This window comes from Lonchura striata, chromosome 2, assembly GCF_046129695.1.
Source record: "Lonchura striata isolate bLonStr1 chromosome 2, bLonStr1.mat, whole genome shotgun sequence".
NCBI lineage: Eukaryota > Metazoa > Chordata > Aves > Passeriformes > Estrildidae > Lonchura > Lonchura striata.
The window spans coordinates 107400160-107418887 of NC_134604.1; the positions used below are offsets into that span (position 1 = coordinate 107400160).

The following is an 18728-nucleotide window of genomic DNA, read 5'->3' on the forward strand; positions in this document are numbered from 1 at the left end:
TTGCAAGTGATTTAATGGATCTTGTCATGAATGCTATTCATCTGCTAGATGCAACTCTGGTTTCTATTATATTTTACAAAACCTCTATCACAACTAATTTTTTTTTATTTCTTTCATCTACTAATCTCCTATGTTTCCAGAGTGAAATTACAACTTACAGCAGTAAATATCTTTCCCCCTTACTTAGCAAGCACCTGCCCAACTTTCCTTGCAGCACTATCTCTTCCCCAAGACTGAGGAAAAAATCTGGTCTAATATTTTGATTTCCCTTGGAAAGGGAGTATATAGAATAGTGAAGAAAACAAATCATCCTTATTCCTCTCCAAAGAATCCTCTTGCTAGCCAGGACTAATGCCTCTCAGAAGAAACCCAAGACATTTCCTCTTTGCACCTGCACTCCAACATTTTCAGAGGTTAAGAAAACTTTCTCATAATTATTCAGTATGTGATAATTCTGATCTCCCTGTTCTATCTTACTTGAACTTCTAGACTGTGTCAATGAGTAAAAGGTGTTATCACTGAAGGAGTTCTCTAAACAGTACAAAACTGTCTGGAAAATATTTATTGCACAAAAAAATAAAGTTTGAGTCCATCTTTTAAAAAGTGAAAGCAAATATGGCACAAGACCGCACCACACCTTGAAATTTTCTGTTTTAAGCTTCCTTCCTGTCACACATATAAAAATTTAATCTTATTTTGAGACTGTCTTCATCCCATGGACTATGCAGTCCACTATATGCTATGGGGATAAATGACAACATGTATGTATTTCCCTGCCTTTTATGATCAGAAAATAGAGAAAAACAAAAATTCTCTTATTATAAAGATAGAGAACTAAGCTGAAAGTGGAAGAGCCAAAATACATTATAAAACAGGGGGCAGAGACCACAGTCTATGTCCAGACAACATTGACAACACTTTTTTTTTCACTGGCACAATCTGTTCTGAGAGCCTGGGTGGGGAAGGAAGAAGAAAGATCATCTGGGAGTATGGTAAATGGATTTTAAAACTCTCTGTCATTCTTTCATTCTTGGCTCTCTTCATTCTCCTGCTTTTGGCATCCTCTGTTTTTCTTCATATTGCACATAGAGTTTCGTTTTATACTGACAAGAAGTGCAAGTCTGGAAAAGATGCCTGGGTTTTGTTTTGTTTTTTTTTTCTTTTTCTGGGAAGCACATGGGAGAGCTCGGCGGCTGCTAGCCCCGAATTAAACTGACACCCCCTCATTCAGCTGACACCAGACAGTTCAGCAACCAGAGAAGAGCCCTCTTACTCTGTAAGTTAATATTAGGCAATGAAACTGCATATGCCATTAAAGTTCAAAGAACCTGATTACTCCTTTGATGTGTTGCCAAATTATTAGAATAATGATGCTATTTTTTTTCAAGTGTATTGGTGTGTCTCCTCAATTCTCTCTTTTTAAACCCCATGCTTTAATAACTGTTGAACTTCAGAAAGAAATGTGTTATTTTTCTTCAAAGGGGAGCTGGGTACTCTTTCAGCATGACTTCTTTTATATATAATGTAAAGGATATTAGCCCCCTATTAGAGACAAAAAAAAAAATCATTTTATTTTCCCCCTCAGGTCCTCTCCTCCTTTGGACTTGGAAAACAAACATTTAAAAATGCATGCTGTTAGTGGGCTGTGCAGCACTACACCGCTCTGTCAAAGTGAATATTGTGATAAATTATGTCAGTCTGTTCATACTTACAATCATCTTCCACTTCCTCATACCAAAGCATGTGAGCAGACATGAAATCTCTCCACAAAACAGAGGAAAAAGAAAACAACAGCAAAATATTTCTCGGCAAAGTATATCCCAACTTTGCTGCTGCGGTGGCTTTGGCTGGATGAGGCTGGTCCCAGCTGTGTCCCTGCAGCAGCCCAGCAGTGCCCAGGGGGGATGCTGGCAGGGCAGGGCTGGCTGCCCCGGGTCCCCGGGCAGGAGAGGCAGGGAGAGGGATCCTCACTTCACCCAGCCGGCATGGGAACTAATGCCAGGGCTCTTTGGAGGCCCCGAAATGTTTCAAATTCCAGGACCTGCGCAGAAGCAATGCTCTCTGTGCTTCCCCTTCAAAACAAAGTTGATTTCCCATAATAGGACAGCCCATGCACCCGACGTATAAGGCTCTGCTTCCAGGGTGGCATGTGCAATGGATTGAAATTATGGCTTGCAGCTTCCCAAGGAACATTCAGGCTGCAAAGCAGGGTGAAGATATTTATGCTCCCTTTGCACAGTTCCCCTGAGAGCCCTATGAAACAAATTTGATTCTTTCCCAGCAAATGACCCCCAGCCCATCCCCAGACAGGTTCCTCCTTTTTTGGGAGAGGACTAGCAACCCTCCCTGTCTTTTGGGATTTCAACCTCTCTCCCGAGCAGGGAAAAAATAAACAAACCCTAAAATAGTGTTGTCACCAAACTAAATGTGTAAATATTAACAGAAGTTGTGGTAAGTCAGTAGCTGCTTGAACAGGGAGTAAAAAAAAAAAAAAAAAAAAGAAAAAAAAAACAACTTCAGGACTATTGACTTACAGCTGACCTTTTCCACTCCCACCAAAACCACGCAGTACTAATGCTGTGCACAGCCCAGGAGCTGCAGAGGAAGCAGAGGAAGGAGTGCACTCAGCTGCCTGTCTATTCCACTTCCTAACAGTGGGAACATCCCTTCTCTCCCACATCCCAAACAGGTGGGACCTGGGCTGAAGCTCTCCCCCTGCACTCCGTGCCAGGCCTCTTTAGCTTACACAGGAAGGAAAAACAGGTATCCACACAATACTTGGGAAAAGGACTTCAGCATCCTTCACCCAAACCCAGATTTTTATAAGGCTGCTTTTTACAATATGTACTTTGTACAGTACATACGGCCTTTAGAGATAGGCTGCATTAAATCATGTAAATGGTTTCATTTGAAAAGTCATTTGAAGAAACACTCTTATACTGTCCATTATTTTTAATCTATCCTTAAAAACCTGAAAAGTGGTATTTTTCAGTTTTAAAGCTTAATGTGTCTAGTCATGCTGATTATAAATTTATAAGTAATTTCCTGGATTATACAGAAAAATAAACACAAAAATGAAGAGTGTAATATAGCCTTACAGCCACTGGCACTTTCTACGCTGATAGTCAAATTAATACACTGAAGAACCTGGATGTACAGTACACTCCAAGAGACTCCTAAGGATTAATTTGCAGCCCACAGGAACTGCAAGTCATGAACTGATGTAGAAAATAATCTGAAGCAGAGCAGAGCACACTGGAGCAGCAGCAGCATTCTGATTATTTGAGGGAGAAGGAGACTGAAAAAAACCAGGAAAGGAGCCGCTTATTGTGCAATTTTTTTGTTTTAAAATACCTAAAGTCACCCTTAATAGCACATGCTGTCAGTAACTGAGGCCCAGTAACATATTTAAAGGCTACAAGTGAAAGTTACTTTGAAGGAAAATGATAGAACTGTGATCCTCCTGGCTTATCTTCATTTCACGGTGACAAACCTTTACTCCAAAAATTTCAGGTGCATAAATCTCTGCTTCTAAAGCTGATCACAAGACCTTAATCTTGACAGAGACCTGTGGGCTGTTTTACACGCAGCTCTAGTCACAACCCACAAAAATTCACGTGGATTATTCATCCTCTTTGACAATGGCTTTGAGACCATGAGAGCATATTTGGATCAGGCTTTGGAAAAAATGCAGTGCTACTCAGCATTTTCTTCTAAAAAATAGGCCAAAGAAGTGTCTAGTGGCAATATTTGCAATAACTTACATATTTAACAATCCTCCGCATGCAGGAAATTCTTATTTGCTTCTTCTTTTTACACTGGGGGAGTTCAAAACTCTGATGGCCTCAAGAGAACATCTGCTTTATTCATAGGAGGGCAGAAACCTTCAGCCCACAAACAATTTCCCTTCCTCCTATTGATGCTCCTCCAGTCAATTGGAAAAGAATAAAAATATGTTGGGCCACAAAGAGAAATAACAAAAGCGAGTGTTCAAATATGCTGGGTATTTTGTTGGGTTTGGATTTTGAGGTTTGGTGGTGGTGGTGGTTTTGAGGGACTGCAAAGAAACTGGGATGCTCTTAAAAACTTAATACTATTTTCAGCAGCTACAAATACTGTGATAGCCTAACACTGAGAAACATCCAGGCTACTGAAGGTGTTTAAAAGGCATCTTTTAGTGCCTATTAGCCAGCACTTAGATTGCACAGACAGCCTGGAGCATTGTGACACACCAGGTTTTGGTTTTTGTAAGATCTTTTTGCTCTATCTTCAACAACAGAGAGCAAGTCAAAGCTTCTCTGTAGCTTTATGTCAGATAATCACTGTACACTCAATAAATGCTGGTGGTCAGAGACCACCTGCTTCATTCTCCACTCTACATGCTGCAGGTAGCAGGCTCTGACCTCGGTGTTCAGAGACTACAGTGCCTGTGCTGCAAAGGAAAAGAACAAGCTTCAAAGTCACAGAGAATTTGGAAAATGTAGAAAAACTGGAATGATAAAAATGGGTATTTCTTTTCAGTGATTGCTGTCAGCTTCAGTTTAATGTTGCCTTACTCTTCCACAACCAGTAATGGCTTAAATGAAAGAAAATTGTCATCGTCACAGAAATGGTTGGGGTGACTTTCAGCCACCCATTAACAAAGGTTTTACACAGAGCTGTTTATTTGCCTGCTTGAGAAGTCCTTTCAAAGCCCAAGTATTGATAAACTTGAAAATATCCCTTTTCCAATGGCATGAGCGTGACAGCAATGCAGAGCTGGAGCAAATGCCGAGGAGGCCAGCAGCTTTCTGGAAACAAGGACAACAATAAAATGCCTGTTCAGAAACCATTTAGGGGATTGAGTTCAGCCTATGTCAGTGTGACTATTGAAAATAAATGGATTTTAACATCCAAACTTGGCAGCCACGTTTATTGTCTCAGTAAGCTAAACTGGAGGAAGATTAGGACTTGAGGATAATGGTCAAACTGTGGACTGGACATGGGAACCAAGTTCTCAGTTCTCTAACTCTTCTGTTCCATAATAAAGGGCTACATTAAAATTCAGGATTTCTCTGTCAGGGAAAAAAAGAACACAACTGGAAAATGATGGTTTTGACATAATTGATATGGGAGGAGAGGTCCCCAATTCAACATAAATAAATCAAATAACTTCATGTTAACAACCTCCACAGAGTAACAAATCTACCATCTCGCTGTAATTTACTAGGACACAAGCACCTAACAAACCCCCAACAAAGCAAAGCACACCATATTTCCATTTGTATCATCTATCTCCTTTCCTGTTAACAGATAAAACAAGAAAATAACAAATCGGTAGCATGCTGCACAGAACTGATTTACAAACCTCTTATGACTTTTTAAACATCCCAGTGGCACATGTTGTTTGCCAATACAACTCAACATCAGGCAGAGAGAGTGCTTACAGCATAAACCTAAGAGACAGACGATATTTTGATTATAATTTCAGAAAGTATTTCAACCTTTATTCCACCCTGTTTTTAAATTACTGCCAATGCTGACCTAAAAAAATAAAAAAATAAAATAAAGGCAGTCCAAGCCTGTTGCTCGGTTCAGCCATTAAGCTCATAACAAGATGTCTCTGTGCTCTTGCCAGTATTTGCAAATCTATCACATCTGTCTGTGTGGGAAGAAGCGCTGAGCTCCAGGGACTATGGGACTGATGTGCAGGGAGAACTGGGATGGGATTCTTTCAAGCACTAATGTGCAGCGTGGGTTTTTGCCCTGGTGGTATATTGGCTCTGGTTCTTTTTATTATTCACTTCCTGTCATGAAAAAAAAAAAAAAACAAAACAAACACAAACCATTTGCATGTCAGCATCAGAGGAAAATAAAGCTCATTTTCAACAGCTTTATCACAACAGAAGTAAACAGGCAGCTTCTGATTTCCCTGTGAAATCGACAAGGAAAAAAAAAGAAAAAAGTCTTTCCAATGTTAGCCATTGAAGAACCCTCTTTTGTTTCTTAGCCTATTTTTACTTCAAAAAGGAATATATCATAGAGAATTTTAGTACAGGTTGCAAAAGGGATCTTTTTCTTGTTTATTTGATCTGCAGAAAAGAAAAGACAAAAAAATCTTCAAACCAAGACAAAAAAGTCTTGCTCTTATCTCTGAAGGAAGTAGTAGCTTTTGGCTTTGTAAGTAAAATATATTAATATAAGTTTATAGTCAGAAAATTAGTAGTCAATACAATGATAAAGACAAAGCCCTCTCATATGCAAGGTGTGAAAAAAAAAATTATTTCTGTCATGAAACACTTCTGCTTGAAAACAGGCTCTAACATAGGAACCAACATATTGGTTCACTGCTGTTTGTGCTCTCCCCAGGAAAGCTCTCTCCTTCGTGTCATGGCTACTGGGAAATAGGGGTTAATATTTTTTGCAGAGCATCTAAGAAAAAGAAGAGTGGGCTTTCTTCTTGATAGTTCAACATAAAAAGTAACTCTCAGAAAAAAAATCACTATCCATTCTGGAAAGCTTCAGGTAAAGAACAAGAAATCCTTTTCACACAGTGGATCTATCTTTGGTGTGAGGTCCCAAGCAGATTTAGGAAGAAAGCATGTCCATGCTTTGTATATCTTTATTCTCAAGCCCTGTCAATTCTCCAACTTTCAGAAACTTTCACCCCAACAGAAAAGAAATCAGTCTTTAGTGGAGTCAGTTGGACCAGACTACTCATAAGATATACTGAGCCATCCAAAGGAAACTGCAAAAAAGGATAGCAAATTATATAAAAACTAATATTAAGAGTACAAAGAATAGAAGAGAAAGAAGATATTAATTACTGATATATATAAAGTAGGAATCAAAGTAATAAAGAGGAATTAGAATTACTCATTTATGTCTGTTAAATGTTGGTCTTAATCACTCCAGAAGGGAGACCATCTAATTAACTAGTATTTCTTTCTTTAGATTTAGGCATGTAACTCACTCCAATCACCACAAGCATCCCATATAACCTACAAAAAGGATCCTGAAAGTGATCTGGAAAGTGTCTAAGTATCTGAAACAGGCTCCTGCCCCAAACTGCCCTTGGTGGGGCAGGGGGGTTTCTTTCTCTGGCTTTGTTTTGTTGGTTCACCCTTGGTTGTGTGTCCAGACCATGAAAGGCCAAGGTCATGTTGTCCCTCTTGTCCCTGTCTTCTCAGTATCCACAAGAAGAAAATCTGACCCCACAGACCAGTAGTGAGACACACCACAGGAGGTCCTCCAGTTGGGCAGAAAACTCTTTGGCATAGTTACTCTCCCAGGGTGGGTCCAAAACATGTGAAATTCACCCAATTGTTATTGCCATTGCAACTCATCCAAGGTGAAACCTGCATTCCAAGCCACTAAGTCATCCCAGACTCTACAATGCTTAAATGCAACTGATAAAAACTTGATTACTTACATCACATCTAAATGGTGAAATATTGACCAATTTTTATACACACACACATTTGCATACATGTGTGTCACAGGGAGAGCAAGTGCACTCACAGACAAGTAGTGGCATAGTAATGTATGCCTTTTGAGAGAACCCAATTTCACAAAGTTCAAGACAATTATAAAACCTCATCAGTGAGAAGAAAGAAGTTAAACAGAGAAATGTGAATGATAATTGGAAGACGTTTGAAAACAATGTTTAGGCCTACATGTCATTACTAAGAAAAGTTTCTCTGGTTGAAAACAAACAACTGCAAACAAAAACAAATTTAGTCTAGAAGGGAAGCAGGTATTTAAAAAACAAAAGCAAACACAATATGTAAGGAGCAGTGGAAAAAATGCCAAGCTGATTGCAAAGAATATCAATAGGAGGTAATTATGAATCAGAGTCAACAATCCATACGTACAAGACAGAGAATTCACCTAGGTCTGCAGGGAAGTTGCATCAGCTCTGCCAAAGACAACTCAAGGTCACTTTGCAGAGCAAATGTGCTGGCTGCTCACATAAACACAGTTTTCTTTAGGGAAACACAACTTGAGTGCCAGCTGCCTGCACTATCCCAGGCACCCCATCACATACTCCCCTGGCTTTACTCTGCTCCAGCCAACTCTCAGCTCTGTCCAGTTTTGACACAACACTTTATGAGAGCCACATATAAATTGGAGAGTACTTATAATCACAAATATCCAAATAGGCAGTTTTCTTTGCAGAGAAAGACTGAGGAAACTTTACATATTTAGTCTAGAAGGAAAAGGCGAAGAAGTACATAGCTGCTGCCCTTCAGCATCTAGACATCACAACACCCCATTATTTTTCATGTATGCCAAGGAAAGGGACATAATTATGGTGAAATCAACTGAGATTTGATATAAGGAGAAAACTGTGGGAGTAGCAAGTTACTTACACATATGAAAACATATACACACAGAGGTCATCAAACCCTTTTAAGCTGAAGCTTGGAAGGAAAACTTTAGCAAATTTTTCAAGGATAACAAAGTGTGTTTGATCTATCTCAACCCTTGCAGCAGAAGAAATGGAAATGCCTTTCATCTCTGTATTTCTGTAACTCTTTCACATAAGATTTAGAGACTAGATAATAAGACCAGTCATACAGAGTTCAAGTTTGCATGCATCTCATATACAAAATAATTGTGTTTGAAAGGAGAGCAGTCCAATGGATACAGGAATACACAGTGACAATCTGGAAACCTAAATTCTATTAATAGTTCTGCCAGTCACTCATTGTCCAATTTCCCTTTTTTTTCCCTTTCCCACATAGAAAACAACACTTACAAGCTAAACAAGTGCTGTTAGCCTGCTTAATTATTTTTTGAGAGGTGACAAACTGTTTAAAGTACAGGACTACTAAGGATCTGTGTTTTAATTACACTGATTTCATCCTAAGTGTCCCTGGATGACAATTGCTCAAAGCCTTAGTTACAGTGGCAAAAGACTGTCACATTAAATCTGTGAAGACCGGGCTATTATGACAGCAAATTATGATGACAAAATTCTGTTAGTTCAAGTCTAATGAAACATCACTGCACACACTGGGATGAATGTTAAATTATTTCTGTGCAGGTCTATATGCAGGTTAGTAGATCAAGATGATGGCAAACTGAAGTTAATGCAAGCCTGCAGAGATGACATTACGAATGGCAAGATGATTGCAAAATGAATGCTGCTGCAAGTGAACTGTGATTAAAAAATAGGTTTCTAAACACAAAAATGTTCTAAGGGAATGTAAAAATAAACCTACAGAAAATAAAACCAAAGACATTTTACTTAAAGCAAAAGACATACTGGATACAATTAGTGCTGCAGACCAATTCCCTGCCAAACTGGCCAACATTGATTAGGAGGGCACAAAGCCAGGATGAGACTGCCTTATAAGTAACTGCCAATAAATTCTGAGTAATGGTATCACTAGGACATTTTTTTCCACTAAAAAGATGTAATTCACTCTGTAGAAACATAAATAATTTTTGAAAAAGTGCTAAAGATTATTGTCCTATGAAAGAATCTTGTTTTATCAGGAAATTCCTTTTTAAATGTAATCATATTGATATTTTTCTTTCTTGTTTTCTGGCAGGGTTACTAGTGCATCTCTGGAACCAGATTAATCATTAGGCCCAAAAGAAACTTGTTCACTCTCAGGTAAATTCAAATACATAAGATCCACAGCAGGATAAGATTAAGGAGATTAGATATTCAATATGCACAGTGCTCATAATATTTTAATGTGATTAGATCAGTAACACCAAAGATCTGCTAGTATATTTCCTTAGAGCAATGTTAGATTATTACTTCTAACATACAAGGAAAAAAAGAGTTCAAAATCTGAAAAAATTCTTCTCTTTTCTTTCAGCATTTGAAGTCTACCCTCCTTGCTATAAAATTTTTATCTACTGGTAAATACAAAAGGTACACTTCATTTCTATTTTGGCAACAGCAGGTATTCTGTCTGTTCGAAAGACAAGTGTATCTATCTATTGTCTGACTCCCTATCTGTAATGTTTTCCATCTTATTATCACAAAAAAGATGTGATACTCAGCTCCTGATGAATACACAGGTGAACTGAAGTGTTTTGTTTAAATAACAGGCTTTGTCAAGTAGTTTAGGTAGCGCCTGACCTTTAGGTCGAAAGCAGGCATAATTTTAACCTGTCTAGTAGAGAAAAAAAATGAAAAATTCCTTATTAATTAAAGTTTATAAGTTTTTACTGGGCAAATTACACATACTATTCAGCAAAATAATAAAATGGCAAAATCCCACTAAAAATAAATAGCTCTTAATAAGGTAATTTATTTCTGAGATAAGTACAGTGTCTTGTGCTTTTTTTCAGATTTGTCTAAATAGTTCCATAGCTAATAAAGTAGTACTTGGAGCACAGAAAAGGAGATCAAAATGATGGTTCAGGGCTCCAAGTCACTCTGATTACAGACTGGAATTTGTAAAAGCCATTACCACTGCATACATTACGTTAAAATTCATGTGGGTTTTCCAGAGTCACACATACATTCCACCTGAAGGCATGGACTTTTTAGAAGACTGGGAAATCACCACATCCAGCTCCTCACTAATCTGTCTGTTGGCGTGGAACCTCTGCCAGCTGAAGTTACCTGGGAGTCTGAACTGAGCCCTGGAAAGAAGTCACAGACTGAAGTAACAAAAGATGAACCACACAGTGCTCCCTCCCTCCCTGCTGATTTTAATCTTACTAAATACACTCATTCCAGTGAAGATATGCATTCTGATGCCAATAAGATCTCTAAAATTTACTGAATTCAGTGATGTTTTATAATACAGGAAAAGAACAGATGATGGGAAAAATTACTAATTTTTTTTAATCATTAAGGATAAGGAACAGCAATCAAAGTCACTTTATTATAAGGATATAGAAGAGGTCCAGCTATGGAGTTTGAAACTTAAAAAGTCTATTCTCTAAGGAATTATTTCAAATCTTAATTGCTTAAAAATATTTAATTTCCTCAATGCACCAGTTACAAGTTGGTTGTTTTAGAGGCTTTTTTAGCCTGTTAGTTGCTTATGCAGCATGTTCCAAATGCTTATCAGACCCGTGTGTTGACAAAAGTCCAAAGGGATTGTGTGTTGTGGGTAAACAACTGCTTCTTTAAAATCACTTCATGTAAATTTAAAAATGCAATTTAGATCAAAACTGGAGCAGGTTGGTTATTAATATGAAAATCATAATGTTTTGCAGCCTTCTCTTTTACAGACCCACTAACGTACAGCCCGAGTAGCTACTTTCACAGGAGTAAAAGGCACCTCAAACTATTTTTATTCAATAAGTCTTGGCTTATGCTTGTTACATAAGTACAACTAGATGATATATTAACATTTGACAAAGTGGGATAAATTTAAAATTCTCTAAAATTCATCAGTCCATGGAAGACAGAGCAACATATCCCATATGGAGGAGAACAGCAGCACAAGGTTTCAGAGAATGAAGTATTAGTCACAACCTCTACAGGTTTTATGACAGCTGCAATGACTAAATTTATTCATTATTATTTTAGGTGCTTAGTGGTAATTTGCCTGGCCTATACTCACTCCTTTTTAAAGGCACAGGTCTTCTATTAATCTTGGGTTAGAATCATCAGTCCCAGCCAGACATTCCAGTCACTGAAACATTTTAAGTAGCCTGTACATAAACACTTGACTTATCCCCTACTAATGCAGCACAAGTATGATTTCTTATTTCCTTCTTAAAAACAAAAAAAAGATTTCAGATTAAAGTACTCTGTCACTCTTTAATCACTCCAATTACTTCTTTTCCTGGTTTGATAAATATATCCCTATAAAACTTCTCAAAAGGATATACTTGACCAGAATGCAGATGTATTAATGCCTGTCACTACAACTGAAATAAATATTTTTAAGTCAAAATATACAAATAGACTTAAAATGATTTAATGGTGGTGATACATGTTTCAAGTATAAAATTAATCAGAAAATGCAATAATAACTTCAGCTACTATGTAAAGCTGTTTCAACATCAGCTGAGTAAAAACTACCAAATGTAATGTCTATTATTTAAAAACCTCTTCTGGAACTAAAACCTAGTATGTCTAATCGTGGTACCAGTCTAATTTTCAGAAATCGCATAAGCATATAATTAGAAGACACAGATATGAGTTAATGGAGATATGTGTTTCACAGGGGCAATCACACATCCTCTGTCTGGTAGGGCTCTTTGAATGAGCCAGTGCACACACAGCACAGGGAAACCTGGCTTATGCAATTGAAAGAATTCTCAATACTGCCTCATTAAAGAACTTAGGGAAACAAAGATGATAAGAGATCCATTTTCACAAACAAACAAATCATTGAAACACAGAAGTGCCAAAAGCATTCAGCTTTCTCAAATGTGTAAGTCACCAGATGTATCACAGATGAAAGTCAGGACTGGTCAACATATATATAAAGTACACTGATTATCATTACATGGATCTAGAAAAAGAAGGCAACTCTCAAATTTCCTAATAGTACTAAGGTATTCAGGGAAATAAAAGTGAAAGTTGACTGCAGAGAGATGCAGAAGAGGCTCAAAGTGTCAACTGGGCAATAAAAAAGACAGATGAAATTCAATATTGAGAATATGTGGAGGAAAAGAAATCTCAAATTTACGTACTCAGCATGAGCTCCAAACTAGTTATTACCACTCAGGAAAGAGATCTTGGAGTTATAAAAGGTCTGTGAAAATACCAACTCCATCTTAGAAGCTGTCAAAAAGCAAATAAAATGCTGGCCATTACTATGACAAAAATAGAGAGCAACATACAAAATATCATGATGGTATTATTTAAAGTCTTCAGATGTTCACACTTTGAATATTGTGGGCTGTTTTGCTTCCCCTATCACTAAAAAGATATAGCAGGAATAGTAAGGACAACAGAAATCATTGAAAGCTCAGGAGAAATGGCTGCCATGTAGAGAATGACTACAGAAGAGTCCTCAAGGTAAGATGAAGGGAGGGTGAATGAGCAGACAAATCCTCTGAGCATGAGAAGGAGGAAGAGGCTGCCCAGGGGATGCACACCAACCAAAGGAGCATGACAGACTCATCATTAAACCATGCTAGAGAGGGGCTGAGGCCCAACAGGCAGGTACAACTCCAGGAAAAGGGTGCTGGCACCACCCCTGACAGTTTTCCAAATTATCCTCTCAGTGTACAGTGGACAAAAAGAGCTGTCCCAATACTGCTCTTCCCCACGTGTGCTGGGAGCAAATCAGAGGGGTTGGCTCTGCTGCTACAGGAGCCTGTGGTGTGCATGCCTGAAGGGCTGTGCACTGCTGATTTCCAGGAGGATGCTGTGGACTTACAGAAGAGCAACTGGAAATAATCAAGGGGCTGGAGCACACTCAGAGAGCTGGGATGCTTCACTTTGTAAAGGAGAAGGCTCAAGGGAGATAGGACTGAGTCTTGAAAAGCCTGAAGGAGTGAATAAGCTGCATAAGGAAGTTATTTACCTCATCTTGTAATACAATGACTTGATATATGATGCACAATTGGTTTAAAAGACAAAAAGAAAGTATTTATTCAGCCAGTGGGCTACCCACTTCTGGATTTTGCTGCACAAGGAGTTTATGGAGGCAGATGTTTATCAGCTAGTTTAAACCAGAGTTAGACAATTGATGGAAAGCAAGTAAACAGATGATAAAAAGGAACGGGGCCAGAATGTAACCTCTAGCATTTTTAATACAGTGCTTGCAGATGTAGTGGTAAGACAGAAAATGGATCTCAAAGTGTCCAGACCTACATGCTCTCCCTATCATCTCCTGTTGCCATTTTCAGGAGAAATAATCCTTAGCATGATGCACCATTGTTCTGACCCAGCAGGACATTTTGTATGAACTTAAGTTACAGGGAAAAGTAGACTACAGCTGAACATAGCTGAGGTGTGCTAAGCTGATGGGTCTTCAGAGAAGATTAACAGAGAACAATTTTTCACTGTCTCTTTTAGCACAAGGGCTGGATACAAGAGAGAAAAAACAAGAAAGAAAATCAGCTAGTGACTGGTTCAAAACAAGCAACAAGAAATACCTCTTCACACTGTGAGTAGCTAAGGGACAGGACTGTGCTGCTGCATGGTGTGGATGCCAAGGGCTCATAGCACTTGGCTACCCTGGGAGCCAGGTACCAGCACAAATGATTCCCTGGCACCAGCAGATATGGTGTGGATGTCAGGTGTCCTCAAACTAGTCCCCTCAGGCACACAGTCATTTCTCAAAGTAAAAAGGAGCTGGACACATCCCCTAGCTGTGCCCTACTTCAAGCACCAAGCAACACTCTGCAGACAGCATTACAGCAGCTCTTCTCACACCCACAATGCAGTCATTTCTTTATTTCCTCTGCCCCAGAGCCTCTCAGGTAAAATGCTGCTGGTAAGCTTTGATGGGAACAGTGGAACACAGGTTAAATCACTGGTATTATTCTTATCTTTTGTAGTTACAACCACCTCTGAATTTAATAGTGCTGCGTGTTTTAGTGCAGCAGTGTTTGCATGACAAAATACTAAAGAGCTTTCCACCTTTTTAACATATATCCTGCTTTCAAGGGCTTATAATTTAGCTGAGAAAATGCTCACAGCTGAAGATCAGCATTCAAAATCTCAGTGTGGAGGCAGCATTTCATTTCAGTTGTGAGAGGGAAAACAGTATGTCATTTTTATAACTATCAATAGAAGGCTTCTGTGGGGTTTTTGCTTTCTGGATTTTTTTGCCTGTTCTAAGACATCTTCCTCTTTCAAGTTAAGCAACTGGATGTATTAATAAGTGACAATCATTGATCACAGCATGGATAAGAAAAGATAACTGTCTTTAAAAAAAATGGTACAAAATCAGTGTACATTTTCCACAGCTTTACATGAAACACAAAGATCCAGTTCTGTAAAGCATAACTACAGAGTCATCACTCCCATGCAGTGCTGACAAAACTGTAAAAGGTTTTAAACATTGGATTCATACTTTTACATTCAGGAGAAAAGACAGATACTAACAGTAGGGATGTGTAAGACAGAGGAATTCTTAATTTATCATTTCCAAAATCTTGAAAGGAATCAAAAATCTGTTCTTTACTTTAGAGAAGTCATGGCTTAAAAGAGGATAACAGCCTTTCCAGTTTTCAAGTTTTGTTGGTTGTTTTCACTGATATGACTTCAGAAATATTTACTAATTATGTATTCATTATATCAAAACATCTTGTTTATTAACATAACATTTTAATTTCTTTGCCTTTCTTCCCATCTGCAGATATACAAAGAACTGGAGTTTTCTGCAGTCCCAAAACACGCATCACACACATATACATCTCTGTGGAATTCAATTCCTGGCATGGGTGAATAAGAAGTTAATTCATTTTCAATATCCATCACCAGAGGTATTGAAATAATAAAATATTTTACTTCACTTAAGCTTGTGTGCCATTCCCTTCTCTCAAGAGCTTCATTAGAATGTGAGAAAGCAGAAGGAAATTACCACATATTGGAAATAATCATCCCTACAGATTAAAAAAATTCACATTGAACAGAAAAAAATTGATAAATACATTTGGGTATCTATGTACATATACACAAAGACAAACATATACATATAAGCAAACCACACAGTTTTAGTATTATTTTAGAGGAGATATATGGACATGGAAAATGTAAGGAAAAGGTAAGGTCCAGCATTCATTGCAACAGGGAGTTTGACAGAAATCGGATAATTGCTATGCCTAGCTCTAGAATGGGCTTCTAGGCAGCTTGGTTTTAATTTTTCTAGAATTAGGGAAAGCTTAAGACCACTGAAGTCTTCCATGGAGCCACAATACACAAGAGTAGTCCTGGCCTTATTCCACTGAGGGAGCACATTTCCTTCCTGGCTGACAGACTGCACAAAGCAGTGCAGAGCTCCCTAATGCACAGTGTCAGCCCAGACACAATTTGGTGATGGGGAATGCGAGTCACGAGCCACTGCACGAGCTCCTTGTGGTGACAGTTCCTCATTTCATTTCTGGGGAAACTCCTCATCGATCAGTCTTTGAATTGTCTGTGCCTAATCCTTATTCAGGAAATATGCCTTGACATAATCAACTTTATCAATTATTGCACAGTAGCTAATCTCTTGCTACAGAAGGCGTGATGGCATTACTCTGAGAATACTTCACCTGTCTCCTGTATCATTTCTAGACTTAACAGCCTCAGAGCTCAATATTGTTCTGAAATTTCACTGATGGTCTCCTCTGGGGCATTATTACCAGATTACTCCCATTATCTGATGACAGGCTATGTTATAAACATACACAGTTGCATGAAAGATATTAATTGCAATGTACGCTCTTCTGCAAAGCTCTTGCCGGCAGCAATCTCAAAATTAAATCCCTTCAATGCTGTTTTCATATGCACGGATATCTTCAGAATATTCTCATGGCAGTCTGTACCAACAGTGGTGTGCTCAGCTTTCAAGTGAATCCCGTGGTCCCTTCCAGTTGTCTACATGGGAGAATTTGTGCAAGGTAAGGCTGCATTTGAATTTACTGCTCAGCAGTTACTGCAGACAACTGCTCATGTGCACCACCTCATGTGAGGAAGCTCTTCTGCCTCAACTCAGAAATGGTGTTGCACATGGTTGCTTTTGAGGCTCAAATAAAAATGTCAGATGAGGGTTAAGCTATTTTCTCACAGTAGAAATCATGCTGATGTTTTTCGTGTGCTTTTCTTCCCCTATAGATATGCCCTTATAGATTATCTTTCCATGTCCTTAAACTGTGTTTTCCTTCAGCCTCACCTCCACTATTTAAAAACAAAATCCTGCCATTGTAAGGTAAAGATTTATTGACTCCATCAAAAATATCCTAAGTTTCAAGTTCAAGAGAGGCCGAGGTTTTGGTACATAAAGCTTGGTTTCGTTTGCCTGATCCATTCTGCAAAAAGCCTATCCTAGCAATTTCTTTTCATAGCAAAATTCTTAGAAAACAGCTGTAAGCCTTCAGTGTCTTAAAGGCATCTATTAAAAATATTTCCCTCAAAAAGTAAAGTACTGCCAAACATACATCCTCTTATGTACAAATAGCAGTCAGTTCATTCAAATGTGGCTTAAGAACTTCCATGAAAGAGATGCATCCTTGAGACAAATATGACATGAGATTCCAGAACTGAAAAAAAACTTATTTTTGGGGTAATTTTTAACAAATCTGCCTCCATTTGACCAGATTTTCTTTTATTAATTGACAGTTTTACAATTCTTCCTGGGGAGGGAGAGAGGGAAAGGAAGGAAAGGAAGGAAAGGAAGGAAGGAAGGAAGGAAGGAAGGAAGGAAGGAAGGAAGGAAGGAAAGCAAGAAAGGCAAGGAAAGCAAGGAAAGCAAGGAAAGCACAAACAAAAAGAAAGAATGAAAGAAAGCCCCACAAACAAAAAAGTTTTTTATTACATATGTCTCTTTGGTAAGATGTGGAGGTACTGAAAACAGGGAGACTCCCCTCCCCACCCCGCTGCATACATGCATGCTTGTACACAGACACATGCACTAGAATACCAGTTTGAAAAGATACAAAAAAGAGAGACCCTGCAGAGTCAACATTAGTGAACTTTAGGAAGCATGTAAAAAGACAACAGAAAAACCACAAATATTAAAATCCATGTCCAGGGGTTGAGAGAATCAGGATAAGAGGTTCCACACTCATCTATGCTGTCAGAAACACTCTCCTGGGATAGGGCAGTTTAATGATGCAGGGACTGCCCACAGCAGAGGCGTGCATGCCCAGCTTCATTCCACACCCTGGCTCACCCTCCTGCCACTGGTCCCTTTGTAATTGACTCCTGGAAGACCTTCAGAGGCTTTGTGAAGGCAGAATGGGGAATAAATGCTGCGTGGTGGGGGCTGGCTCTTGGGAGGAACATTCCTCTGTGGCCCAAGCCTCTTGTATCCCCTCCTGTAAAACCGAGGTGTCACTGTCTGTAAAATGAACATTTCTGGCACAAGAGCCTGGGTGCGGGGTGATCCCCATAGTCCCTGGGCTATAAACCCCTCAGGAGCAGTAGCCCTCCTCTCATCAGACTCGTGCAGCTTGGGCAAAAGCAGTTTAAAGGGTAATGATGGGCCACCAGCCAGCACATTTATAAACCCACACCACTTGGAGCAAATTTCTGTGTGACACAGGATTAGAGAATAAGATGCAGAGCGTGGCAGCACCCAGGCCAAAGTAACCCCAAGGGCTCCATCCTGGAGCAAGGAGGAAGAAACCATTAACACCAATATCACTCCCCTTGCAGCAAAGGATTTGGGGAGGGAGAGGGGAGGGTGCAATGATGCCCTGAATTCACCTTCTCCAGGATGAAACCTCCCCCTTTGAAATGCAGAGGGTAACAAAGAAGTGAGATAACATCAGAAAAAAAGGGGAGTAGGAGAGTACTTAACTACTGCATATATGACCATAAAGTATTCACAGCCTAGGATTCTTTTATTGGACTGAAAAATATTTAATTAGATTAAGAAAACCTGCTGGAAGGTTTCGCTCCTTCCACCCACAGAAACACTTTGAGTGTATCAGACTGGTGAGAATCCAATCTGCAGCTTAGGTGGAACAAAGCTCTAATGGACTTCTGACAGACCAAAATAGCCAGAAGTTCCACAGGTAATCTAGAAACAAGATAATTAAAGAATAATGCATCAAAAAAAAGGAAAAAAAAAAATCTTGGCTCAAAAATCAGCCTGATTTGAGGCAGTATTTTGTCACAAAGATTGAATTGGTTTCTTGTTAAAATGGGATTCTTA

At 38.9% G+C, this 18728-nt stretch overlaps 1 protein-coding gene across 13 annotated transcripts in view; it reads right to left on the reverse strand.

Annotated features, from left to right (window-relative positions):
• The window catches only part of DMD (dystrophin), a 1151138-nt gene that overhangs the window by 976561 nt on the left and 155849 nt on the right, over window positions 1-18728 (reverse strand). Inside the window, exon 1 of one of the 13 annotated variants that reach the window (XM_077781658.1) lies at window positions 1713-2060. The exons of the other annotated variants lie outside the window; for them this stretch is intronic. Coding sequence (XP_077637784.1) covers window positions 1713-1755 — 43 coding nt within the window. The 5' untranslated portion in view covers window positions 1756-2060. Of the gene's footprint in view, window positions 1-1712; window positions 2061-18728 lie in introns of those variants that run through there. 13 annotated transcript variants of the gene reach the window in all.